The sequence below is a fragment of the Macaca fascicularis genome, chromosome 2 (genome assembly GCF_037993035.2).
Source record: "Macaca fascicularis isolate 582-1 chromosome 2, T2T-MFA8v1.1".
Taxonomy (NCBI): domain Eukaryota; kingdom Metazoa; phylum Chordata; class Mammalia; order Primates; family Cercopithecidae; genus Macaca; species Macaca fascicularis.
The window spans coordinates 190,366,130-190,387,809 of NC_088376.1; the positions used below are offsets into that span (position 1 = coordinate 190,366,130).

Here is a 21,680-nt window from a genome sequence, read left to right on the forward strand (position 1 = left end):
TAAGTCTATTCATATGCCAGATATACTTCAGAAACTCTTAATGTCTCTATTACAAAAATTCTGCCTCCATCCTTATGTAATTGGGTTGATTAAGAAAATTAAAGGCCACAGGCTAGAGAAGTGATTTCCATAAATGCAACAAAAGGAAATTTTTTCCAGCTACCTCTATGCAATGGGAAATCTTTTTTATAAGCACCAAATCAATTTCTTCAACTGTACAATGTATTATAATTTGATAGTTTTCAAGTACAATATAGTAACAACAAAATGTAATAAAGTTAAGACAATATAAAAACAGAGTAAATGGTATAATTCTAATAATGACTATAATAAAATGACATTTATTATTAATTTTACGATCAGTATATAATTATATATTTAAATTTTACTTTACATATGTAAGATCACTGTCAAGGAGGTTAACCATAATTTCAAATTTTATCAACAGCCACTTGGGCTATTTTATCACATTTGAAAATATTGAAATAGTGATCTATAATTTTTTTGACAATAATAATTAAGGACCTTTTCTTCTTCAAGGTAATTTTAAAAATTAAATGAAGCATTGAACATACTACCAAAAAACTTTACTTTTTGATTATAGCCTCTACATTGAAGATCTTTCAGAATTTTTAAAATTAATTTTAAAATCTTCCCATGACCCCTCTGTTCAAAGAAATATCATCTTTGAAATAATTTGTGTGAATATTTACAAATCAAAAATTCATTCACAAGACCATATTACCATAATCACTAATTTTAACCGTCTCCTAAACATTTTCTATATCACTTTTCTTGATTGTAAAATGTCAGTAATATGGGTACACTCTTAATATAACAGAATATTTAAATTACATCAATTTCCCATCAACCCACCAAAGTCATTCAGTAATTATACCGGCCATTTCCACTGATGGGCAGGAGGCTCTTCCACTAATGGCTTCCATGTTTTCCACTGCATCATTTGTCTTGCCAGACTTAGTTCATTTTTACCCAGGAGAATTATCTCTTTTATTTGGCCACCTTCAAGTTGATCTTCTAATTTTTGAACATCTGATTCCACTTTGACCATAGCCAGCTTCTCATTAGTAATCTGTTCTGTATACTTTCTATATGCTGCATTTTTAGGGATTTGTTCAAGAACATCACGAATATTTGTGTAGAATATTCTTAGCCTCTCATGTGGACTCTTGCATACCGCAATTCCAGTGGTCTTCAGCACACTCGCCATGACAGCCAAAAATGTATACGAAGTTTGATAATCAGTCCAACACCTCTCAAATTACATCATGATAAACTACTTTTTAAAAACTTGAATAATTATAACATAATACTGAGTAATCTTAATAAATGATTAAATGTTACAATTTAAGAAAACATTCAACTATAAATTATAATCAAAACGTTACTATAGAGAAAAATAGGATAGCTAAAGAATTAAGCAATAAAATATGGGATAAAATAAAACCATTTTTTTTTTAGGTATTAGTAAAATTTGAAAGAGGAAGAAAGAAAGAAAGAGAGAGAAAGAGAAAGAAAGAAAGAAAGAAGGAAAGAAAGAAAGAAAGAAAGAAAGAAAGAAAGAAAGAAAGAAAGAAAGAAAGAAAGAAAGAAAGAAAGAAAGGCAGAAAAAAAGAAAGAGAAAGAAAGAAAAAGAAAGAAAGAAAGGAGAGAGAGAGAAAGAAAGAGAGAGAGAAAGAAAGAAAGAAAGAAAGAAAGAAAGAAAGAAAGAAAGAAAGAAAGAGAAAGAAAGAAAAAAGAAAGAAAGAGAGAGAAAGGAAAAAGAAAGAAAGAAATTTGTTTCCATAATGATAAGTCCATTTTTGTCAATATTTTCAAACTGCTGTTAGGCACAATACACACAAGATAGTGCCCTATATTCACAAAGGCAGTGCATGTCTGCTTGTTTATTTTAAATATTTTCAAAGTTTATATACTAAGGTGATACACATTTGCACAATTGCATCAGAACACAGAATATTCATATAAAAAAAACATGTAATTAATGAAGTTTTAAATTTCATTTATATACTCTAGACGAATGCTGTCTGGTATAAATATAATGCACACCACAAATGTGAGCCACACGCATAAGGTAAATTTTTTCATTAGTCATATTTTAAAAGGTAAAAAGAGACATAAAATTAAATAACGTATTTTATTTACTCAACCTGTCTAAATGTTAACATTTCAATCTGTAATCAATATAAAAGTATTAAAAATATATTCCTTTTTTTCATGTCTGCAAAATCCAGTATGTTCTATATGCTTGCAGTTCATCTCAATTCAGACCAGACACGTTGCAAGTGCCCTATCCACATGGGGCTAGTGGCTACCATATGGAATGGCACTGCTGTAGGCCAAGTTAATTCATAGGGATAATCCATTACTTAAAGAATAGAAGTAATTCATCTATAAGGCAAGTGGATCTTATAAATTTGTGTGTGAAAGAATAGGTACATGTGAAGAAGTGTGATTATCTTTATAGTTCTTTAGGTTTTTGTAAATATATTTTTATAATTTGTTTTTTCCCTCCATATAGAGCTGAAATTTTATTAGCTAAAAGATCATATAAGCTAAAAGATCACTGGAGCTATTTTGGTTAAAAGTAACTGAAAATCTAATTTTAACTAAGAGGGGAAAAGAAAAGAATGAATTGGATTGTGTAATTATAAAGTCCATGGGTAGAGTTAGATGCATAAAAGTTAAGATCTAGGAGCTCAACTCTGTTATGATCTATGTTGGCTTCACTTTCAATAAAGTATACTCTCTTTTTGTGGTAGCTCCACAGAATTCTAGATTTTTGTCCACTTGGTTCAAGTTCAACAGAAAAGAACATGATTTTCCAACTATATCCATAAAACATCCCAGTCTGATCCCTATTGGCCTAAACTGGCTCATATGACTAATTCCTGAAGCAATTATTGGGGCTGACATGGAAATTTGAGTAAATTGAAATGATTTATTATCTTAGGCCCTATGTCAAAACCTGGATCTGATGACAGAAACTGTATCACCCTGAACAAGTGTGGACAACAGGCATTTCTTCAAAGAAAAATTGAAGAAACAGATATAAGACTGAAAAAAACAAGCTGCTGGTATCTGTAGGCTGTTAGCCCTACAGTTCTGGAATCTCAGGGGCAGCCCTGCCCCCACAGCTGTACTCTGCATTGCCTTAGTGAGGCTCTTTGTGATGACTCTATCCCTGTAGCAAGGGACAGAGCTGTCTAAAATGGACAGCCTCAGAGCCCAGGCAGAGACTTGCTACAGGGCAAACTAGGTGGAGGTAGTCATGCCCTCACAGCATTTGCATTCTGCAAGCCTGTATAGTTAGTGCCACATGGACTTTGCCAAAGTTAATAGCTTATGCCCTCTGGAGTGGAGGTTCAAGCTGCACCTGAGTCCACTTGAGCTATTACCAGGGAAGCTAAGAAGCACTACACCAGAAGGCAGAGAGCAAAGGTTTGAGAAGACTCTGGGCAGTGAGCATAGAGGTTCCTCGTGTGCCCTGGGCCTCTCCCTGGAAACCATTCTGTTCTCTGGAGTCTAACACTCTGGTCCTGTAATGGGTGAGACAGCCCCAAAAGATCTCTGAAATGTCTTTGGGGTCATTGTCCTGAAAATTAACACGTGGATTCCTTCTATTCACAGTAATCTTGTTGGCAAATGGTCTCCTGGCCACACCCTTGACTTTCTCCCCGAAATGCCTTTTTGTTTTTTGTTTTTTTTTCCTTTACATGGCTAGGCTGAGAGTTTGACAACATTACATTCTGTTTTCCTCTTAATTATAAAATCTATCTTTAAACTGTTTCTCTTTTCTCTTGTTTTAGAATACCCCATTAAGGAAAGACAAGCATGATCCTGATACTTTGCTGCTCAGAAAATTTTTCTGCCAAATATCTTAGTTCATGACAATTAAATGCTACCTTCCACAAAGTCCTGAGATATGGGTATAATTGATATAAGTTCCTTGTCACTTTCTAACAAGGATGACCTTTCTCCTAGTTTCCAATACAATATTCCTTATTTCCATCTAAGACCTCATATCCATATTTCTACTAACATTCTGTTCACAATCACTTAAGTAATCTCTAGGAATATTCAGCTTTTCCTACAGCTCTCTCCTTCTGAGCCCTTACCATGTTCATCCTTATTGTTCTTGGCAATGCATGCTTTTTCCACCGTTCACTTCAATTGCTACCTATTACACAGTCTCTACCTATTACCCAGTTCCCAAGCAACTTCCACATTTTTAAGTATTTGTGTGGCAATATTCTACTTCTTTGATATCAGTTCCTATCTCAGTCTGTTTGTGCTGCTATAGCAGAATGCCTAAGACTGGGTAATTTATAAAGAAGATACATTTATTTTCTTAGGATTCTGGAGGTTGGGAACTCCAACATAAGGCACCTGCATCTGGTGTCTGGTAAGGGCCTTCTTGCTGTGTCCTCACATGGCAGAAGGGAGAAATATAAGTTAGAAAGCTGGAGTGATGCCTCTGTTAGAAGGGCCTTTGTCCCATTAAGGAGGGGGGATCCCTAATGGCCTACTCATCTCTCAAAGGCCCCACTTCTTAATACTATCATATTGAAAATAGTTAAATTTTGGAGAGGACACATTCAAACCATAACACTTGTGGTGTTTTTTTCCAGTTATACCCATAGTTGTCTGTAATTGTAGTAGGCAACAAGAAAGAATTTGAGGATTTTACTGTTGTGCTGAGTCATGTAATTATTTTTCCCATGTCTGATGTGTCATCCCAAAGTTTGATTTAGCCCTTCTACCTCATTTCCTCTGTTCTGAACATTAATATTAGGAGACTGCAATGGTAAAAGCTGGCATTAGTTACAAATAGTTATTTTCATGTTCAATTAAATTATTTTTATCACGTGTTTTTTATTTCTTTGTTCTCTTTATTTTACTAGCTTTTTACAATAACCATATATAATGCTGTAGTCAAAGAACAGTAAATGTTATTTTTTAAAGCAATTAAGTACATTCTAAAACATTTTCAATTATTCAGTAATACAGTCTTAGTTTGTAAATATCCTCTTCTAAGTCTATGATGAACTTTGTAAGATTTTGTTTTTAAAAAGACTAAAACAAAACAGAACTGCTCTGATTTTTTCCTAACCCCTTGTGACTGGCCAGGTGTTTGGAAGGAAGCTTTCATGGGTATTCTTTTCTATAATCCCTTGCCCAAGGATTGAAATCAATGAATTTAGTTGTCTAAGGTCACAACTAACCTGCAATTACTTGAATTCTTATTATTCCTTATTTTTATCCTAAAGTTGCACTATTTATGTTTTGTTTATATGGCTGATTTGAAAAAAAAAAAAAAAAAATCACACCTAACATTACTGAAACGACTTCTCTAATTAGAAGTCTATGTAGCCTTTACTCCTTCAGTAAGCCAAACAGTCCATTTTCAAACTGACTTTTTTTTTTCTAATGCCTTTTAGTTGGAAGAAAAAGAGCTGTACATGCCATCAGTTAATGGGCTTATTAAAATAATTCCTACTTATACAAGCATAATATTTTAGGGATTTTTTATGTGTCTTTCTTCTTGTATTTAGATGTCTTATGTGGCCTATTTTCCTTTCATAGTTTATCAAAGAAAAACCTTTAAGATACACATTTGATTTTATTTTAAAAAATCTTTCCTCTTCTGTTGCAGACTTGATTGAGTTTGTAGAGATCCTTTGAAAGAGTCTATACAATGGGCGTTCATCCCTCCACTCCTTGAAAAGAACCACTGTTCTACCTAGTTTGAGGAACACCCCCTTAGAAACCACCTATATTGACAAACATATCTTTAATTATATAATACGCAAACACAAATCTTAGTTTCACACAGAACTTATTTCACTTTCTGTGGTAAGAGAAGTAATTCTGGTATCCTTGCTGTTTTATCCAATAGTAAACTAGCTTAATTTGACTGAGAGAACGTGGTTTCATCGGAGATAAATGTTCATTTCTTAAAATCTTTTTATTTAATAGAAATCTTTGTACAGTAATAAATAATTTACACTTGATTCACATAAGGTTTTCGTAGTGCTAAATTTTTATAATTGTACATTTAAAAACACTTGGCATTTTTGTGCTGATTCACTTAATCAGTCATTTAAAGTACTCAGCATTGTGCCAGGTGCTCCCTTAAGTGCTAAAACTTTGCAGTAAAGAAAGCTTTCTTTGTTCCCTGCCCACATGGGGCTTAGGGACAAGTGACTAAGAAGGATGTTGATTGTATGATTAAGGCAAATAATTACATAATTAAATTTCCTGTAAAGAAAACGCCAAGCACTATTTAAAAAGTAATAGGAGGACTAACTTGGAAGTTACACTTAAGCTGAGATCATAAGAATGAATAGGGATTGTCCAAGATAATGAGAAGCAAGAATATTCTTGATTAAAGGAATGGCATGTGCAAAGGTTATGAGCAAGAAGCATGACTTGATTGAGAAATTGAAAGAAGGACCAAGTCATTGAAACTCATTAAGTAATAGGTGAAATGGTGTGAAATAAAATAAGATCATACTTCCTAAAGCTAAATGTCTTGCTCCCAAGATCACCTTCCACAGTTGTACTTTCTTACTGACTCCTGATATCTCAACCTCTCAAGAATCATTAACCAATGTACCTGTATGTACACATAAAGCTCATCTTGCCATCACACCTTCGATCACGTATTTAAGTATTCTGAGTTCTTCCCCTTCCTTCTCATCTGACCCTGAGTGCTGTCCATCTTCCAGGGAACAAAATCCTCTGCAAAATCCAGGTCAGACCCACAGCAGGATGAAGAAGTTTTCTGATATCTTATCCCTCTCCTTAGTCTTGCTATTGCTTTATTGCTCTCTCAGGTTTTAAAACTACATAAATTTTTAACTCTATGTGGTTCACTCTCTCATCTTCAGAAAATGATGCCGTTTGTAACAGAAAAGATAACACACATCAGAAATAGTTGATTTCTGGTTTCCAGAAAATCAATACAGAAAGCCTCCACATGAAAAGAGTGGGGATGGCCGGGCGCGGTGGCTCAAGCCTGTAATCCCAGCACTTTGGGAGGCCGAGGCGGGCGGATCACAAGGTCAGGAGATCGAGACCACAGTGAAACCCCGTCTCTACTAAAAATACAAAAAATTAGCCGGGCGCCGTGGCGGGCGCCTGTAGTCCCAGCTACTCAGGAGGCTGAGGCAGGAGAATGGCGGGAACCCGGGAGGCGGAGCTTGCAGTGAGCCGAGATCGCGCCACTGCACTCCAGCCTGGGCAACAGCGTGAGACTCCGTCTCAAAAAAAAAAAAAAAAAAAAAAAAAAAAGAGTGGGGATGTCACTGCAAAATATATGTATTGTAAGCATATGCTTCAAAAATCATTTACCCAAATTCTTGGCTTCTACCAGACTAGTTCTTTGGCAGTATTTTGGACTGTCTAAGCATTCATGGCTCGGAGTAGATATTTTGTTCACTGCTTGTGATTAAATCTCCACAGGAATCTCTTTTCAACTTTGTTCTCATACTCTGTTATTTCTTTCAAATGGGCTATACCTTCTGATTTTACTCCTACCTCTTTGAAATCTTTCTATTCTCTGATGGACAAACTACCTAGTTCTTTACCCTCCTCCCAGAACATTCTTGCTGCCCACTGACCTTAAGTAAAACCTGGCTCTTCACCAGGGCTATAACTTCACCTTCTCAAATACAAAATGCTCACTCTCCACATGCCTTACCCTGCAGGGAGAGTGACATCGCATCCTCCTCTCTTTGCACTAAGATGGACAGATTCAAATTTCTCCACCCTGTTAACTAGAAGCCCTTTGCCTCCTTTGCACTGACATGACTTCTCATCAGGCCCCTTCAGCTATCAGCTGCTTTGCACTTGCTCCCAGATTTCCTCACCCTAACTCCTGCAATGATTATGGATTACTTACTGCCCAGGAGGTTGATGCATTTGACATTCTAGTCTCTAACTTTTCTACTTGCTCAACTACGGCTTTCACCACTTCCCACTACCTACTAATCCCTTTTATGAGCTGCTTCTTTGTTCATCCAATTCAAATCCCATTGTCCATAATTTTAAACCATTCTTTTATCTGTGTCCACAACTTTTCTCACTCCTCTTTCTGACAAAACCTATCTGGGAAATCTCAACCCTTGATAAATTCAGCCTCACCCAGCTTACCGGGTAGAGATGAAAAGAAAAATTTAACTGTGCAGATTAGGGCTATGATAGCTTCATGATCTTCAGATTCATTCATGTCTGGCCATGCTGTGATCTTTGTCTGATCTGCTTACTCCCTCACTTTCCGAGGTCATTATTCTAAGTTCCTTTTTCACTCAAACCTCCGAGTATAACTACTCTATTTTGTCCTGTAACTTTGCTTTCTGCTTCAAAACAAAGTAAAATCTATTAGCAAAGAACTGACAAACTTGCAACTATAACTGTGTCTGCGCCTTCCTTAGTTCCTCTTGCAATAAAACCTCTATGGCTCTTTCTCTCACCTGTTCTCTGCATCCATTCCCTTCCTACCTGCCCCATGAGTTTGTCCAATCAACTATCCTTGTGCCGGCATCTTCAACCCTCACAGCCGAAATATGAAAAACTTCCTTCTGTCTCATGTTCCCCACCAGCTTCTCACTCTCTCTTCCTTTCCCTTTACAACAAAAAGTACTGAATACTCCATCTTCATTGTCGTTACTACCTTTACTGACTTCACTATCTTTATTGTCTTCGACTCTTAACATATGATTTATTCCTAAAACAGAGTAACCTTATTTTCTCCTACAACACACAAAATTTCTTAAAATTGTTGTCTCTAAAGTCACCTGATGACCTTGCCCCAGTCAAGTGGAAAATTCTTAGGTCTTAATTTACTCAACTATTCTTTCTTATCACAGTCATTTCCATTGACTTCCATAACATGAAACTTCCCTGGGTGCCTTCAATTTTTTGTTGTTGTTGTCTTATTATACAATTGATTAATCTTGGGGAAATTTACCATTATTCACTATGCCTTGTAAATAAAATATCTACATATCAATATTCAATATAATATTTAATAAATGACAACACATCCATATTATTTATTATTTTTGATATCTATTTTATTCTTAACTTCATTTCTTTTTTATTTAAGTTTAATTTATTCTACTTGTTTCTAGCTTCTTGTATTTAACACACTTGTCATGTATATTTTCAGCTGTTCTTTTTGTACTTTAAGGCTATAGTTACCCTTGGTTTGCCACCTTTTAATGCATCTTCAGGCTTTGATGACTGATATGTTAATTGACATTTTGTAGTAAGTATTCATTATTTTCTTTTTTAAAACATTTATTTTAAGTTTAACAGTACAAGTGCAGGTTTATTACATAGGTAGACTTGTGTCATGGACATTTTTTATAGATATTTCATCGTCCAGATATTAAGCCTAGTACCTATGAGTTATTTTTCCTGATCCTCTCCCTCCTCCCACCATCCACCCTCCAATAAGCCCCAGTGTGTGTTGTTCCCCTCTATGCGTCCATGTGTTCTCATCATTTAGTTCCAACTTCTAAATAAGAACAAGCAGTATTTGGTTTTCTGTTCCTGTGTTAGTTTGCTAAAGATAATGGCCTCAAAAAATAACAGATGCTGGTGAGGTTGTGGAGAAAAAGGAACGTTTATACACTGTTGGTGGGAAAGTAAATTAGTTCAGTCATTGTGGAAGACAGTGTGACGATTCCTCAAAGACCTAAAGACAGAAATATCACTCAACTCAGCAATCCCATTACTGGGTATATACCCAAAGGACTATAAATCATTCTGTTATAAAGACACATGTATGAGTATGTTCATTGCAGCACTCTTCACAATATCAAATATTCATTAGTTTCAATCTTATTTACTTTCTTGCTTAAGGGTTAACTATGAGTATGTTTTTTAAGTATCCCCAATATATGAGGAAGGTGATTATTTTTATTTTTGTGGCTGAAATTAATTTAATTTCAAATGTGTTTTCCTGTTTTCTTCCTATTTCTATGTTTACTTCTCTTCAAATGCATCTGAAAACTACTTCATCTTCTCATTTTCATTTATACTATCTTTGAAATATTGGACTTTGGCATGTTTGTGCTTATCTGTAGACTTCCCCTGAACGATATATTCATTTTCATATCTCCAGTAAATATTTCTGAATAAATAAAATCTTTAAAATATTCAACTCTGAAATGGTTGAAAAAAGCCCTATACAGACAGATTGACAACTCAACTTTAGTCATTGAACTGTTATTTATTAAAGAATTCAAATATTCAAACATTATATTAATTTTAGTCCTTATTCTGATGGCACACTTTTAAAAGTCAGCATAATGATTTCTTAAATATTCAAATTATGCCCCTTAAATTTTAAAAAATGGCAAAATTAATGCCCTCAAGCTATGGTTGAAAACAAAAATTTGGCTATATCTTTTTGAAATCATATTATACAGTTACTCCTAGTCACATAGAGACTTTGATATTTTTATTAACAGATAAATGAAAAGTTTCACGGCTCAGTGGTGTTATTTCTAACTATTTACCCACATTTTTTGCCTGAACTATAAAATGCAAAATTGTGGTAACTTTGAGCTACGGAATACGGCTCAGGAATGAAAAGAACACATTTGGCATATAAACTAAGAATTAGATCATTTGTCTCAAAGTGTTATCAAGGGAAATCTCACATCATCTGGGGTGATTTTAAAAAATACAGATTCCTAGATGCCAACTAGACTAATATCACAGAGACAGCTGGGGATGGGGGATGGATGGTGGAGGATGGGGATGGGGATTGGAATGGGGATGGGATCCTGAGACTCTGCATTTTATAAACTCAATGGTTATTCTCATGCGTCTTTACTTTAAGAACCAATAAAATAAATAAATGATTATCTGGTGAGACAAATGTGCTTATTTATATTTCCAGAACATATACCTTTCAAGTCTTCGGTTGCTTTATAAGAGTTCTTTCTAAGTTGTAAGGAGAAAATTTAACAGGAAAAGTAAATATCTACAACTTAAGGAATAGTCACTGGTTTCTATATAAGATGGAATATTATGAAAAAATTCTGGTATCAAAAGCATCTTAATGCTGAATGCTTAGAGTTTGTTTAAGTATTAGACAGCAGTGCTCTCCAAACTCCGTATGTAGAAAATTCATCTATGAAGCATATGAATATGCAGATTCAAAAGGACTGGGACAGGAAGGAGATTTTGAATTTCTAAAATGTTTCCGGGTGAGGACACACTTTGAGTAACAAAGTTATAGGAAAGAGCTGGCTCATGGTGACATTCGTAACACTTAGTAAAGTTTCCGTATCATTGCTCTTTCTTTTTAAATATTCTTCAATTATTTCCATTCAGCAAGATTAAAAAAATAGAATCTTTGATTAAAAGAAAAAATACCAATGAGGTGTTTCCGAAATTCTTCTTGATTTTGAAAACCTCGTTGACATCATCTTACTTTTACAAAAAGATGCCTGTCTCTACTTATGATGTAATATAATATAATTAATTACTCAGCAATGAGTATCATTATAAAATTACTGAGAACAAAAACTTCAGGAACACAGCACAATGCACAGAATTGTTTTAAATAATTTTGCCTGTAAGGAGTAATATTTTTAATAGTGTAATCTGAGAAAATGCACAGCAAAAGTGAATACGTTTCTGAGGAGTCAAATGAAAAACAGCACTTTTAAAAAATGAATCCTAAAAAATAATCTTACTGCCTAAGAAGTATTATCCTCACAATATAAAAGTTTAAGATACAAACATAGAAACTGAATAATTTGGGAGTTTGAATTTTTTTTTCCAAATGGACAAAAGTGGCTAACATATGGGAGTGTTCAGATTTGAGAGTAGTTCAGGCTATTCGTGAGAGCTGAAGTATTAGAGATTCCAACTACAGTAGCTGGGGCTGTGTTTGGAGTAACCAGAGGGATTGGCTATTATTCAAACTAATGACACTTTTAAAGGGTAAAGGCCCTGAAAACCCAGTAATGCTGACTCATAAGCATACATTTGTTCTGTGCTTCTAAGGGAATTAGACATGCAATTCCCATTAACATTAACAGGAGACAGAAGTTCTATATCTAATTTCCCTCTCAGCAGGCTGGAAACAAACCCCATAATTTGGAGGATTTGCAGCTTTACGCAAGCTACATTGTGATCAAAAATTGCATATGATGAAATGGAAATGATGGAAAAAATGCCTTATCCCTAATTTTAAATGACCTTGTGTTTCACAAAGCATCTCAGACAGAAATTAAAATAAAGAACAGTTGTACTGGAGAGTAGCCTTTATTCTTAAACATGAGAGTTACAGCCCTGGTGTCCTGATGTATTAAAAATGGTGAATTCAGCTTGTTGAAATGACACTTTGAAAATCCGTTTTGTGTGAACTGTACAATTTTGTCAGTAAAACAGTTCAATCTGGGTTTACTGCCTAGAGTGGAATATAATGATTAAAAGAATTGCAACGCTTCTCTTAGAAAGGGAAAGGCCATATGTATATAAAAATACTGAAGATTCATTGCTAGCACTGTTATTTTAATTGACATCTGTGCTCCTACTTTTGCAGAGTTGCATCATGATAGAGGAGACTTTTTCTTCCTTGTTGACATGGATAACAATTATAAAAAATGCACAGGAGTCATTGAAAAATAATGTTAAGGCAAAAGTTAATATTACTCTGATATAATTATGTGAGCCAGAAAGAAAGGCTGTCACTGGAAAAAAAATTGAGATACTTGTCCCCTTAACTCCATTGTTTAATAATAAACAAATTAATTAAAAACTAATCATTAGTTTGAAGAATAGTGTGTAGGAAAATTGGAGTTCAATGCCAACTACCTAAGATTACAGAATCAAATGGCACAAACTGTAACTTACAACTGTAACTTAAATGTTTTTTTAGGCACAAAAGAATTCCCAACATAATATATTGGAGGAAAGGGTGGGAAGAGATAAGATTAAGAGATACTGACAATAAAACAGACAAAATCCAAAAAAGGGGTATTTCAAGGAGGGAGTGGTATCACATGTCGACTACCGAGATTTTGACAAATTCTGGAGTACTTTTTTTTCTCTCTCACTTCTCATCCTCACTAATTTCTTATCTTCCTCTTCACCCTCTCCTCACTCTTACAAGTAAATATTATTTTTGTTTCTGCATTTATTTTCCCCCTTTATTTTCTTGTTGTTGTTCTTTTCCCTGAAGAAGTGATGAGCCTTCCAGATTGAATCCTCATTGATATGGCTCTTTGGGGAAGTCAGGAGTGTTTCATATGCTCATTTTCCTTCTCCCACAATCTGATCTGGCAATTACTCAGACAGGAAATTTTGGAATTATAATTACAAGAACTTCCCAGCTAGTGCTCTCTGCCTTCATTTTCTTTCTGTCCCAATATTTTATCTACTAGACTTATTTTTTAAAATAGTACTTTGATCAAGACATTTGCTTTTTCAGAATGCTTCTACTCCTGGCCATTAACTAACGGCGTACTATAAGCTAATTAACCTGGCCTTTGTGTCATATCACAAAGGGATCATCTGTAGCCTTTCTAAGTGAATTTGCTCATGAACACGCATCTCCTACTTCCAACAAAGTGGACTAGTCCTGCAAAAGTGCTCATGGTTTCTCTCATTCTAAGCCTTTGCCATTGTCCAAAGCCTTCCTGTGTTCTTGAGTCTGATGTGACTCCTCCTGAATCTTCTTGCACTCAATTTTTACTTTCATTTCGAGGCACATTTTTCATTATATTACGTGTATGAAGTTAACTGCTTTATTCCTCCTATTGGAGTCTATGTTTGTGGAGGGCAGAGATGGTTGCCTGGTATTGATATTCTCTGCATTTTCTAATACAAAGCCTGGTAATTAATATCCACTCAATAAAGATATATCCTTTTAAGGTACTTTTTATTTTCTAAATAAGGCTAAATATTCAAAACTTATTTATTAGATAGGTTTATGAAAAACTGTATATTTTATTTAAAAATATAACGATTTATATAAAAATATAAAGGATTCATTTAGAAAATCATCACTGAACTCTTGGTTCCAAGAAGAGGACCTGGTGTAGAGTAGGCATATAAGTATAATTTATTAAATGACTAAATGAATATATGATTAAAACCCACTTCATTCCAAACAGACTGTTTTTTATATCACTCACAATTTGTGCCTCTTATTTCCAAATACATCATTCTGGCCAGTCTGATTAAAAAATCTAAGCATATATGTGAGTCTTCCTGACAGATAAAATCTAAGCAGCATGAAAAAAAACAAAGGATGAGAAAATTTAAAAGAAAAGGTGTTTCTGTTTGTTACTGTGTGGACCATTTTTTAGTATTACTAAAAATTTTGATGATGTTGATGATTATATTATCACCATTTCTAAATTTAATTTTAACTAAAATGGGTTCATCAAAGAGTTCAATAAAAAATTTTAATTGTGAGGAACATGTGAAAAAGCGTTTCTTTCAATCATATTAAACGCTGTAAGACCACCAAATTATAAGGTATATTATTTTCCATGAAAAAAATATCCATTGTATGAAATGTTTTTATGTAACACATCTGGAGATAGATATCCCCTGGGTGGGGTGAAATTTCCTATAACTTCCAGCAGTGAACACCAGTTGGCACCATGTCACTGGGACTCTACAGATATTCTGAAGATGACCTCGTGGCTAGAAGCACTCAGGAGATATTTTTTTTTTGTTATCACCCTTTCATGCTTTGAAATGCAACAGATTTATTAAAACTCTTAGATAGAGCCATAAAAGAACTTCATATTATTTTACTAGAGTCACAGAAAAGGAATCTAAAAATAAAATTTCCTCTCTGCTCCTGGGGTCTAGCCACTTCATGTAGCTTTGTGATTTGACATCACAAGAAATTCCAAGGGAGGCTGTGCAAGCAGGGAGGAAGCTGAGGTCAAGGAGCAGCAGGTTCTGGACCTGTGCTTGACTGACTTTGATGATCGTATTTGTTATATCAAATGGAGCAGGAAAAAAGAGGCTCTCCAATGAGCATAAGAAGCTACTCTTGGTTTTAATTCACTCTCTTTGATTTCCCTCAGCAAAACAGATTAAAGATGGGTCTTTCTTTTCTCTTGGTGTTTCTCACTGTGGTACTCACTAGGAGAAAGAAAGAGCTGGCTTTAAAGGGTTCTTTGCCCGGCATGGTCTCTTTAACTACCGAAACATCTTCCAGGATGAAGTGCTGAGGTGTTTGATGTTGGCTGAACTAGAAATCACTTTCTGTCAATCAAATGCAAACCCAGTAACTGGCAGCCTAGTTATGAAAATCAGTCAAAATGATATAGAAAGAAAGAAAAAAAAAAGCTCCGCATTTTAAATTCAGTTTTGAACTACCTTACTCCATTCATTTACATAAATATTTAAGTGCCAACTGGAAGAAATCATTAAAACAGCTCAACTGAAATGAAAAGGATTGTTATGAAGGGCTAGTCTCCAGCGCCCAGAGCACACACCTCCCAGGGCGCACAATGCTCAGAGTGCAGACGTCACGGCCCGTTCACCTATTAGTTGATAATGAATGTTGTGGCTGATGTTTCCAAATCAGCAACCATTGCCAGCCCACAAGAGCGAACATGTTTTAACCATATGTTTTACATGGTACAATCACTCCATAAACAACGAGTGCATCTAATGCCGTGTATGTGGTATTAATACAACCTGAGGGTTGTGCTACAGAGACATAACACATTTCCCAGCTCATTGGAGGCTCTAATTCACCCCTTATGCCTCACAGCACTTTCCAAGGAGTGTGTTATCTGGAAGTAACACACCCTTGGCTTGTGCCTTATTGCTTCATTGTAATCCAAAAATTTCAGATCCAAATAATTACCAACCCAATTTGCCAATACCCATTGTAGGCTTTCTTACTTAAGTGAGCATTTTGAAAATATGTGAAAGTTTTATTGACCTAGAAGAAAGAGATTCCTTTACTCCTTTTTTAATAAGTATCCATGGGGAGCAGAGAGTACTTGGGAAGAAAAGCAGAGAATCAAGGAATTGGACATTTCTACACTTTCTGTTTTTAATATAGTCCAGCTTCATATCTACCTACATTTCATAGTTTACATTTTCTGCTATATCAAATGAGGCGGGCAATGCATATTGTTAGCACTGTATTTGGCAAAGTAGACTTTGTTTGCCTTTTACTGGCAGATGACAAGACTGAGGCAACTCCATAGGTTATACCTCTAAGATGCAATTTGGTCTTTCATCTACCCTGCTATACGTAGCATTTATTTGTACCAACAATGCGTTGGTACACCTTACAGTGTGATCCTCCCTCCCCAACCCCAAAATGAGTAAAACATCTCTTAATGCCTTGGCTTAGTAGTATTACTTCTCTGTTTTGCCCAAGGCAGAGTTTCTTAACTAGATTCTCTGCTGCAAAGAGTTTTCTCTCCTCTCATCCTACCTACAACTGACGGTCATTGTTAGAAGCACAGTTCCGGCTGTGTCATTTGGATTCTAAAAACAAAAAAAATCTTAGGTTGCTATTCTTCTTAGAATCAATATCTTAAATCTTTATCTAGAATTGGAAGTTCTAAACTCTAGGACCTCAGTCAATTTCCTCAAATGGCTTCCAGTGCATCACCCTCACTTACCTCATGATTAAACTAAACTCAAAAAACGTGCTGCACTCGCCCTTTGCTTTCCAACATCTGTGTTTTCTTGTGCTGTTTCCACTTGCATGATTCCTCTCCCCATGGCTTTGAATCCAAATTATTTTCCATTTCTCATTTTTTAAATCTTAGTTTCACGTATTTCTAAGATTTCCGGACTCCTATCGGATTTGTTCTCTACCTCTACACTGTCAGACTCTATTGGATGCTCATGTAAGCAAATGAATTGAAGTAATTTAACATTTCACACATAGTTTGAGAAGTGCTATAATAAAGGCAGCACAGCGGCAATAGGTGCCCAGATGAGGATTACATAACTCAATCTCTGTAGTCAAGGAAGGCTTCCTGCAGGGGGTAAACTTTGAACAACAATTGAAGGAAGAGTTTGAAGGAGAAATAGTAAGGGCTTTCCAGGTGGAGTGAACACTGTGCACTGCTGGTCCCAGATTATTTTTGTGTGTGGTGTGATTGGTTCTGCTCAGAAACTGCCTATCTCTTTCCTGTATTCCTTTGACAGTCTTCCTAAAGCCATTCCAGCTGCCACATTACAATCAGAGAGCTTTTCATGGAGGTTGAATACAATTACTTTAAGCTCTGGTTCCTGGATCTTTTCAAGCTTCCCTACACCCATTGGAAGCATTCATGCCTCAGTGCCATATGCATTTTATTTCATCTGAATGACATATCCTTGCCCCGATTCTTCGTCTAATTTTATGCAGTTCCTTCTTGTACTTCACAAAGCAAAATTAGTTGATCCCTACTCTGTATTCTTATGCAAGCTGTTTATCCTTTGATCATAACTATTCTCATTTTAAAGCCAGATGGGAATATTTCTTTATGCACCTCCAGTGGCTGTCAGGTTGTCATTTTGTGTGTTGTCTGGCTCACAAAACATTCATTTCCATATTTTCAGACTCTGCTAAGAGAACTCAATTCCATGATTTTTACTTTCTCTATTAACAGTGTAACATGACAGCTAAATAAATTTTTAGATAATATTTAAACTCTATGAATTTAAAGAGAAAAATTATCTGACTTGTATTGCAAGCTACTATGATTCTCTCTCACACACACACATACACACACGCACACACACACACACACCACCACCACTGTCACCACCACCAACAACAATATTAATAACAGAAGCAAATGCTAATAGGACATCATTTTACAGATATGGTAAAAGGTATAGGGATTAAGAACCTCATCTAAGGATAAGCAGCTTGTGAAAGATAAAACCAACGTACACTCTCAGGTCTCTCCTTCCCCGAGGCCATTGCCCTTGCCTTACAGCTCACAATATTTTAAAAGTTATTTTTATTAGTGTTCCATTTTATAATATATTTGGGGATCTTATTGTGTCTTACTTTCCTTATTTCAAAAACATCCACTCTTCCTTACGGTAGACAGGAACACTTCCATGCCACCCATGTTATGAAAAGGAAAGGGAAGCGTCTCTTTGTGTTCTTCAACTTTATCATGAAATTCATCACCTTATAATTAAAGAACAGTTTTATCTATTGTAAAAGTTTTGGATATTTGAAGCAGTCTGTTTCAAGTTTGATATAGAATAGATTTTTATCCAGTTTGTTTAACTTTGGATGGCAATTTCAGCCCCAACTCAAATCATGACCTCTGTTAGTTAGGGTTACACAAACTCCTGTAACAAGTAAACCCAAAATTTCAAAGGCTTAAAAGAACAGAGATTTACTTCTTGCTCACAAAGAGTGTTCATACTGTCAGTGGAGTAGTGAATCTCTGTGCCATATAATCATTTAGGCTGATGAATGCCCTAGGCATTAGTATCCATCCAACAGAAAGAATAACAGCATGGAGAAGCACAACTTATTTCTTAAAAGCCCAGGCTAAAAATTAGAAACACACTTTTGTTCGTCATCCTTTGATGAGAACTAGTCATGTACCCTTATCTGGATGTAAAAGGGGGCTGCAATTTTCAAATACTGCAGGTTCTGATGTTTATAAAATGCTAGAGCTTCCTTCTGGTGTAAAAAAGATACAAATTATTAATATAAAATGAGATAGAAGGCTTTGGAAGAGCCTTTGGCAGTGAGGGACATTAAGGCTTAAGCACTACTAGTGTAACAGCTAGTCAGCATCTAGAGGCTAAAAAAATATAGCCTCTGGCTTGGCAGGTACCACCCAATGATAGCCCCTCTATAAAAGGAGAGAACAAGAACTTGGTTATTGTACTTGTTATAAGACAGTTATTTCTCTCTGCCCTACAAATTAAGTGGCAATGCCTAGCAAGATAAGATATGATGTTAAATAATATCTATTATCATCTATTATTTATTAATCAAATCTAATAACATCACAAGTTTTAAACAACTATAATCAAGATTCTAGAATTTCTTAAAGCTAATTGAGCTCTGGTCAATCTGATTTTATTACGTAAAATAAATCATCTAAACAGAGTGATCATTTTTTGTTTATTTGTTTGATGCCAACATTATTTTGAGAGCCAGAGCTTTCTCTGACATATATTCTGAAAAGGAGATTGGATGCTGAATTTTAGTCAGAACTATTATGTCCACGGAACTACTCTGCGCCATCACTTAAATTTATGCTCAGTAAATATTACACACTAAGTAGTCATTCTAACCTGTTTACATTTATAGCTTCTTAAGGGTGTGTGTGTGTGAGAGAGAGAGAGAGAGAAAGAGAGAGAGAGAGAGACTTAATAAGATATTTCAGATAGTAATTTTACTGCAGTGACACAAGTATTTGAACAGCCTGGACTGTGAGTGAAAAAAGCCCAGCTTTCTCCAGTGGCTCTGCTTTTCCTTGTGGTGAAATGTTACTTACCTGCCCTCTGTCTGTAAAATGGGAACATTAATATTTACCCTGCTCACTTGAAAGATTTCTATACAAACCACAATATGGCGTGAAAAAGTATTTAGTGGTGATAAAGTACTCAATAGATGTAACATATTACTGGTTATGATAATCATGATCATAAAAATTATAAAATACTAACCTTGTTGGGGAAATTACATATATAATGTCCAAGTCAGATATTCATGTAAAATTTCCCCACTCACTAATTAGGAGATTTTTAACACGATACATAATTTTTCCATGTCTCAGACTTCTCTATAAGAGGATCATTACATATTATACTATCTGCCCCACAGAGGTGATATGAGGATTAAAGGAGAATATATAAAGAGTTTAAAAGAGTACCTGTATATTCATTAGATCAAAAACTTATTTTGAATACAAACTTGTTTTCTTTCAAAATCACCGAATTTGTTTAAAGACAGCTAAAATCCAAATTTTATGATGCTAACTCTATTGACACATCTACTTTAAACAATCCCTTATTTTCTATTATCGTTGATTTGTTGCTAAGATAAACTCTAGCCATATTTCTTTGGGAGGATGAGTACAATTTAGAATATGTTTATATACTGAAGAATGTGGATTCTGTGGTTTTTGAATGTGAGAGTGAAATGAATACAACTTCAAAGTATCTTTATTACTAGTCCTATGTAAATAGATCTCTATATCCATTTCTTCTGGTTTCTGAAGCACTGATTTTTTAAAAGTGTTTTCTCTATCAAACCTCATGAAGTGTTTTTAGAGAGAATTATAAATTCCATAATTGTTTTGAAAATATGTCAGTAATAGCCAAGGCAATTGTTCCATCTTTGTTCAAATTCTCTTGCTGGAAATTTCTTTTCTTTTTGTTTGATTTATGCCTGCCATTTGTAATTTCATGTTTTACAATCTTTAATATTCTCATTGTTCTTTGAATCTTTTCAGCATATTTCTATTATTGGACAGTAGAAATGCCTGAATGTTATTATTTTGTGAATTATTAATTCAGACTCTTCACATTGCATTCGAGATATAGCCGAGTGATATAGGAGAGTGTGTTATCATCTTGTTCCCATATTTACAAGTAGGAACAACTGAGAAAAAATTACACCTAAACAAATTCGGGTGATGGTTGTAGGAATAGCTGCAACTCCTTCATTTTGTTTTTATTTACATACTGATATTTTATTAAACTTTGACAAATATACATTGTAGTTAATTTGATTTATATTCTGAAACACATTGTGAAATGCAATTCAGAGTTCAAGTTATTGATTGCTTGTTTTATATTCTTGTCTTTTAAATTACTTTCTAACAGGTACATTTCATTATCAGTCATGGTAAGTGAATTAAACAATGTGTAAAGGCGTTCCTCTGTGTATTTTTATCTATAAAAATTTTTACACCATTTTAAACTTGAGTCAAGTTCATGGATCTAGCTCTTCTATTGCTTCCTCATTGTACAGTCACAAGAACAACACTTTTTTTAGTGTGCTTGAGGATTACTTGACATAACGCTCTTAGCATAGGGAACAGAAGAGTCAATGTTCTGTTACCTTTTTTGCAGGGGGGCGAGGATGGGGGACAGGGTCTGGCTCTATTGCCCTGACTGGAGTCCAGTGGCGTGATCTTGGCTCACTGAACTCCACCTCCTGGGCTCAAGCAATTCTTGTGCCTCAGCCTGCCAAGTAGCTGAGGCTACAGGCATACACTGCCACACCCAGCTAATTTTTGTACTTTTTGTAAAGATGGAGTTTCATCATGTTGGCCAGGCTGACTTGGAACCCCTGGGCTCAAGCGATCCACCTGCATCAGCCTCCTAAACTGGTGGGATTACAGGCATGAGCCACCACACCCAGCCTATCTTTTATTTTAATAATTATCAATATTGTTGCAATTTTAAAACTTCACATTGAGGTAAGTACTCCAGGAATTTTATTTTAGGAGAACCTAAAAATTAAATAGAGAATGTAGTTGCAGCAAACCTTAAATCGTTTTGTTTTTTCTGTGTTCTTTCCATAATAAAAAGTACTAATCTTTGATGTCATAATATATACTAAGAACTCTGTTCAGTGCTTCACTACCTTAGTTTATTTAAGTCTTTTGAGAGATCGTGAGGAGGTATTATGCCCGTATAATAAATCTGAAAACTGAGCT

At 35.1% G+C, this 21,680-nt stretch overlaps 1 protein-coding gene across 2 annotated transcripts; it reads right to left on the bottom strand.

Annotated features, from left to right (window-relative positions):
- Positions 1–892: 892 nt before the first annotated feature.
- LOC102142948 (NADH dehydrogenase [ubiquinone] 1 alpha subcomplex subunit 5) lies at positions 893–1,231 on the bottom strand. Of its 2 annotated transcripts, XM_015445479.1 has the most exons (2): positions 1,174–1,231; positions 893–1,056 (listed from the first exon to the last, which is right to left on the bottom strand). In XM_015445479.1, exons 1-2 carry the CDS (start codon positions 1,229–1,231, stop codon positions 893–895), a joined length of 222 nt encoding a protein of 73 aa, XP_015300965.1. The 2 variants fall into 2 exon arrangements, with proteins under 2 accessions (XP_015300965.1, XP_005548445.1); XM_005548388.1 differs by having other exon boundaries at positions 893–1,231.
- Between the last annotated feature and the right edge of the window lie 20,449 nt (positions 1,232–21,680).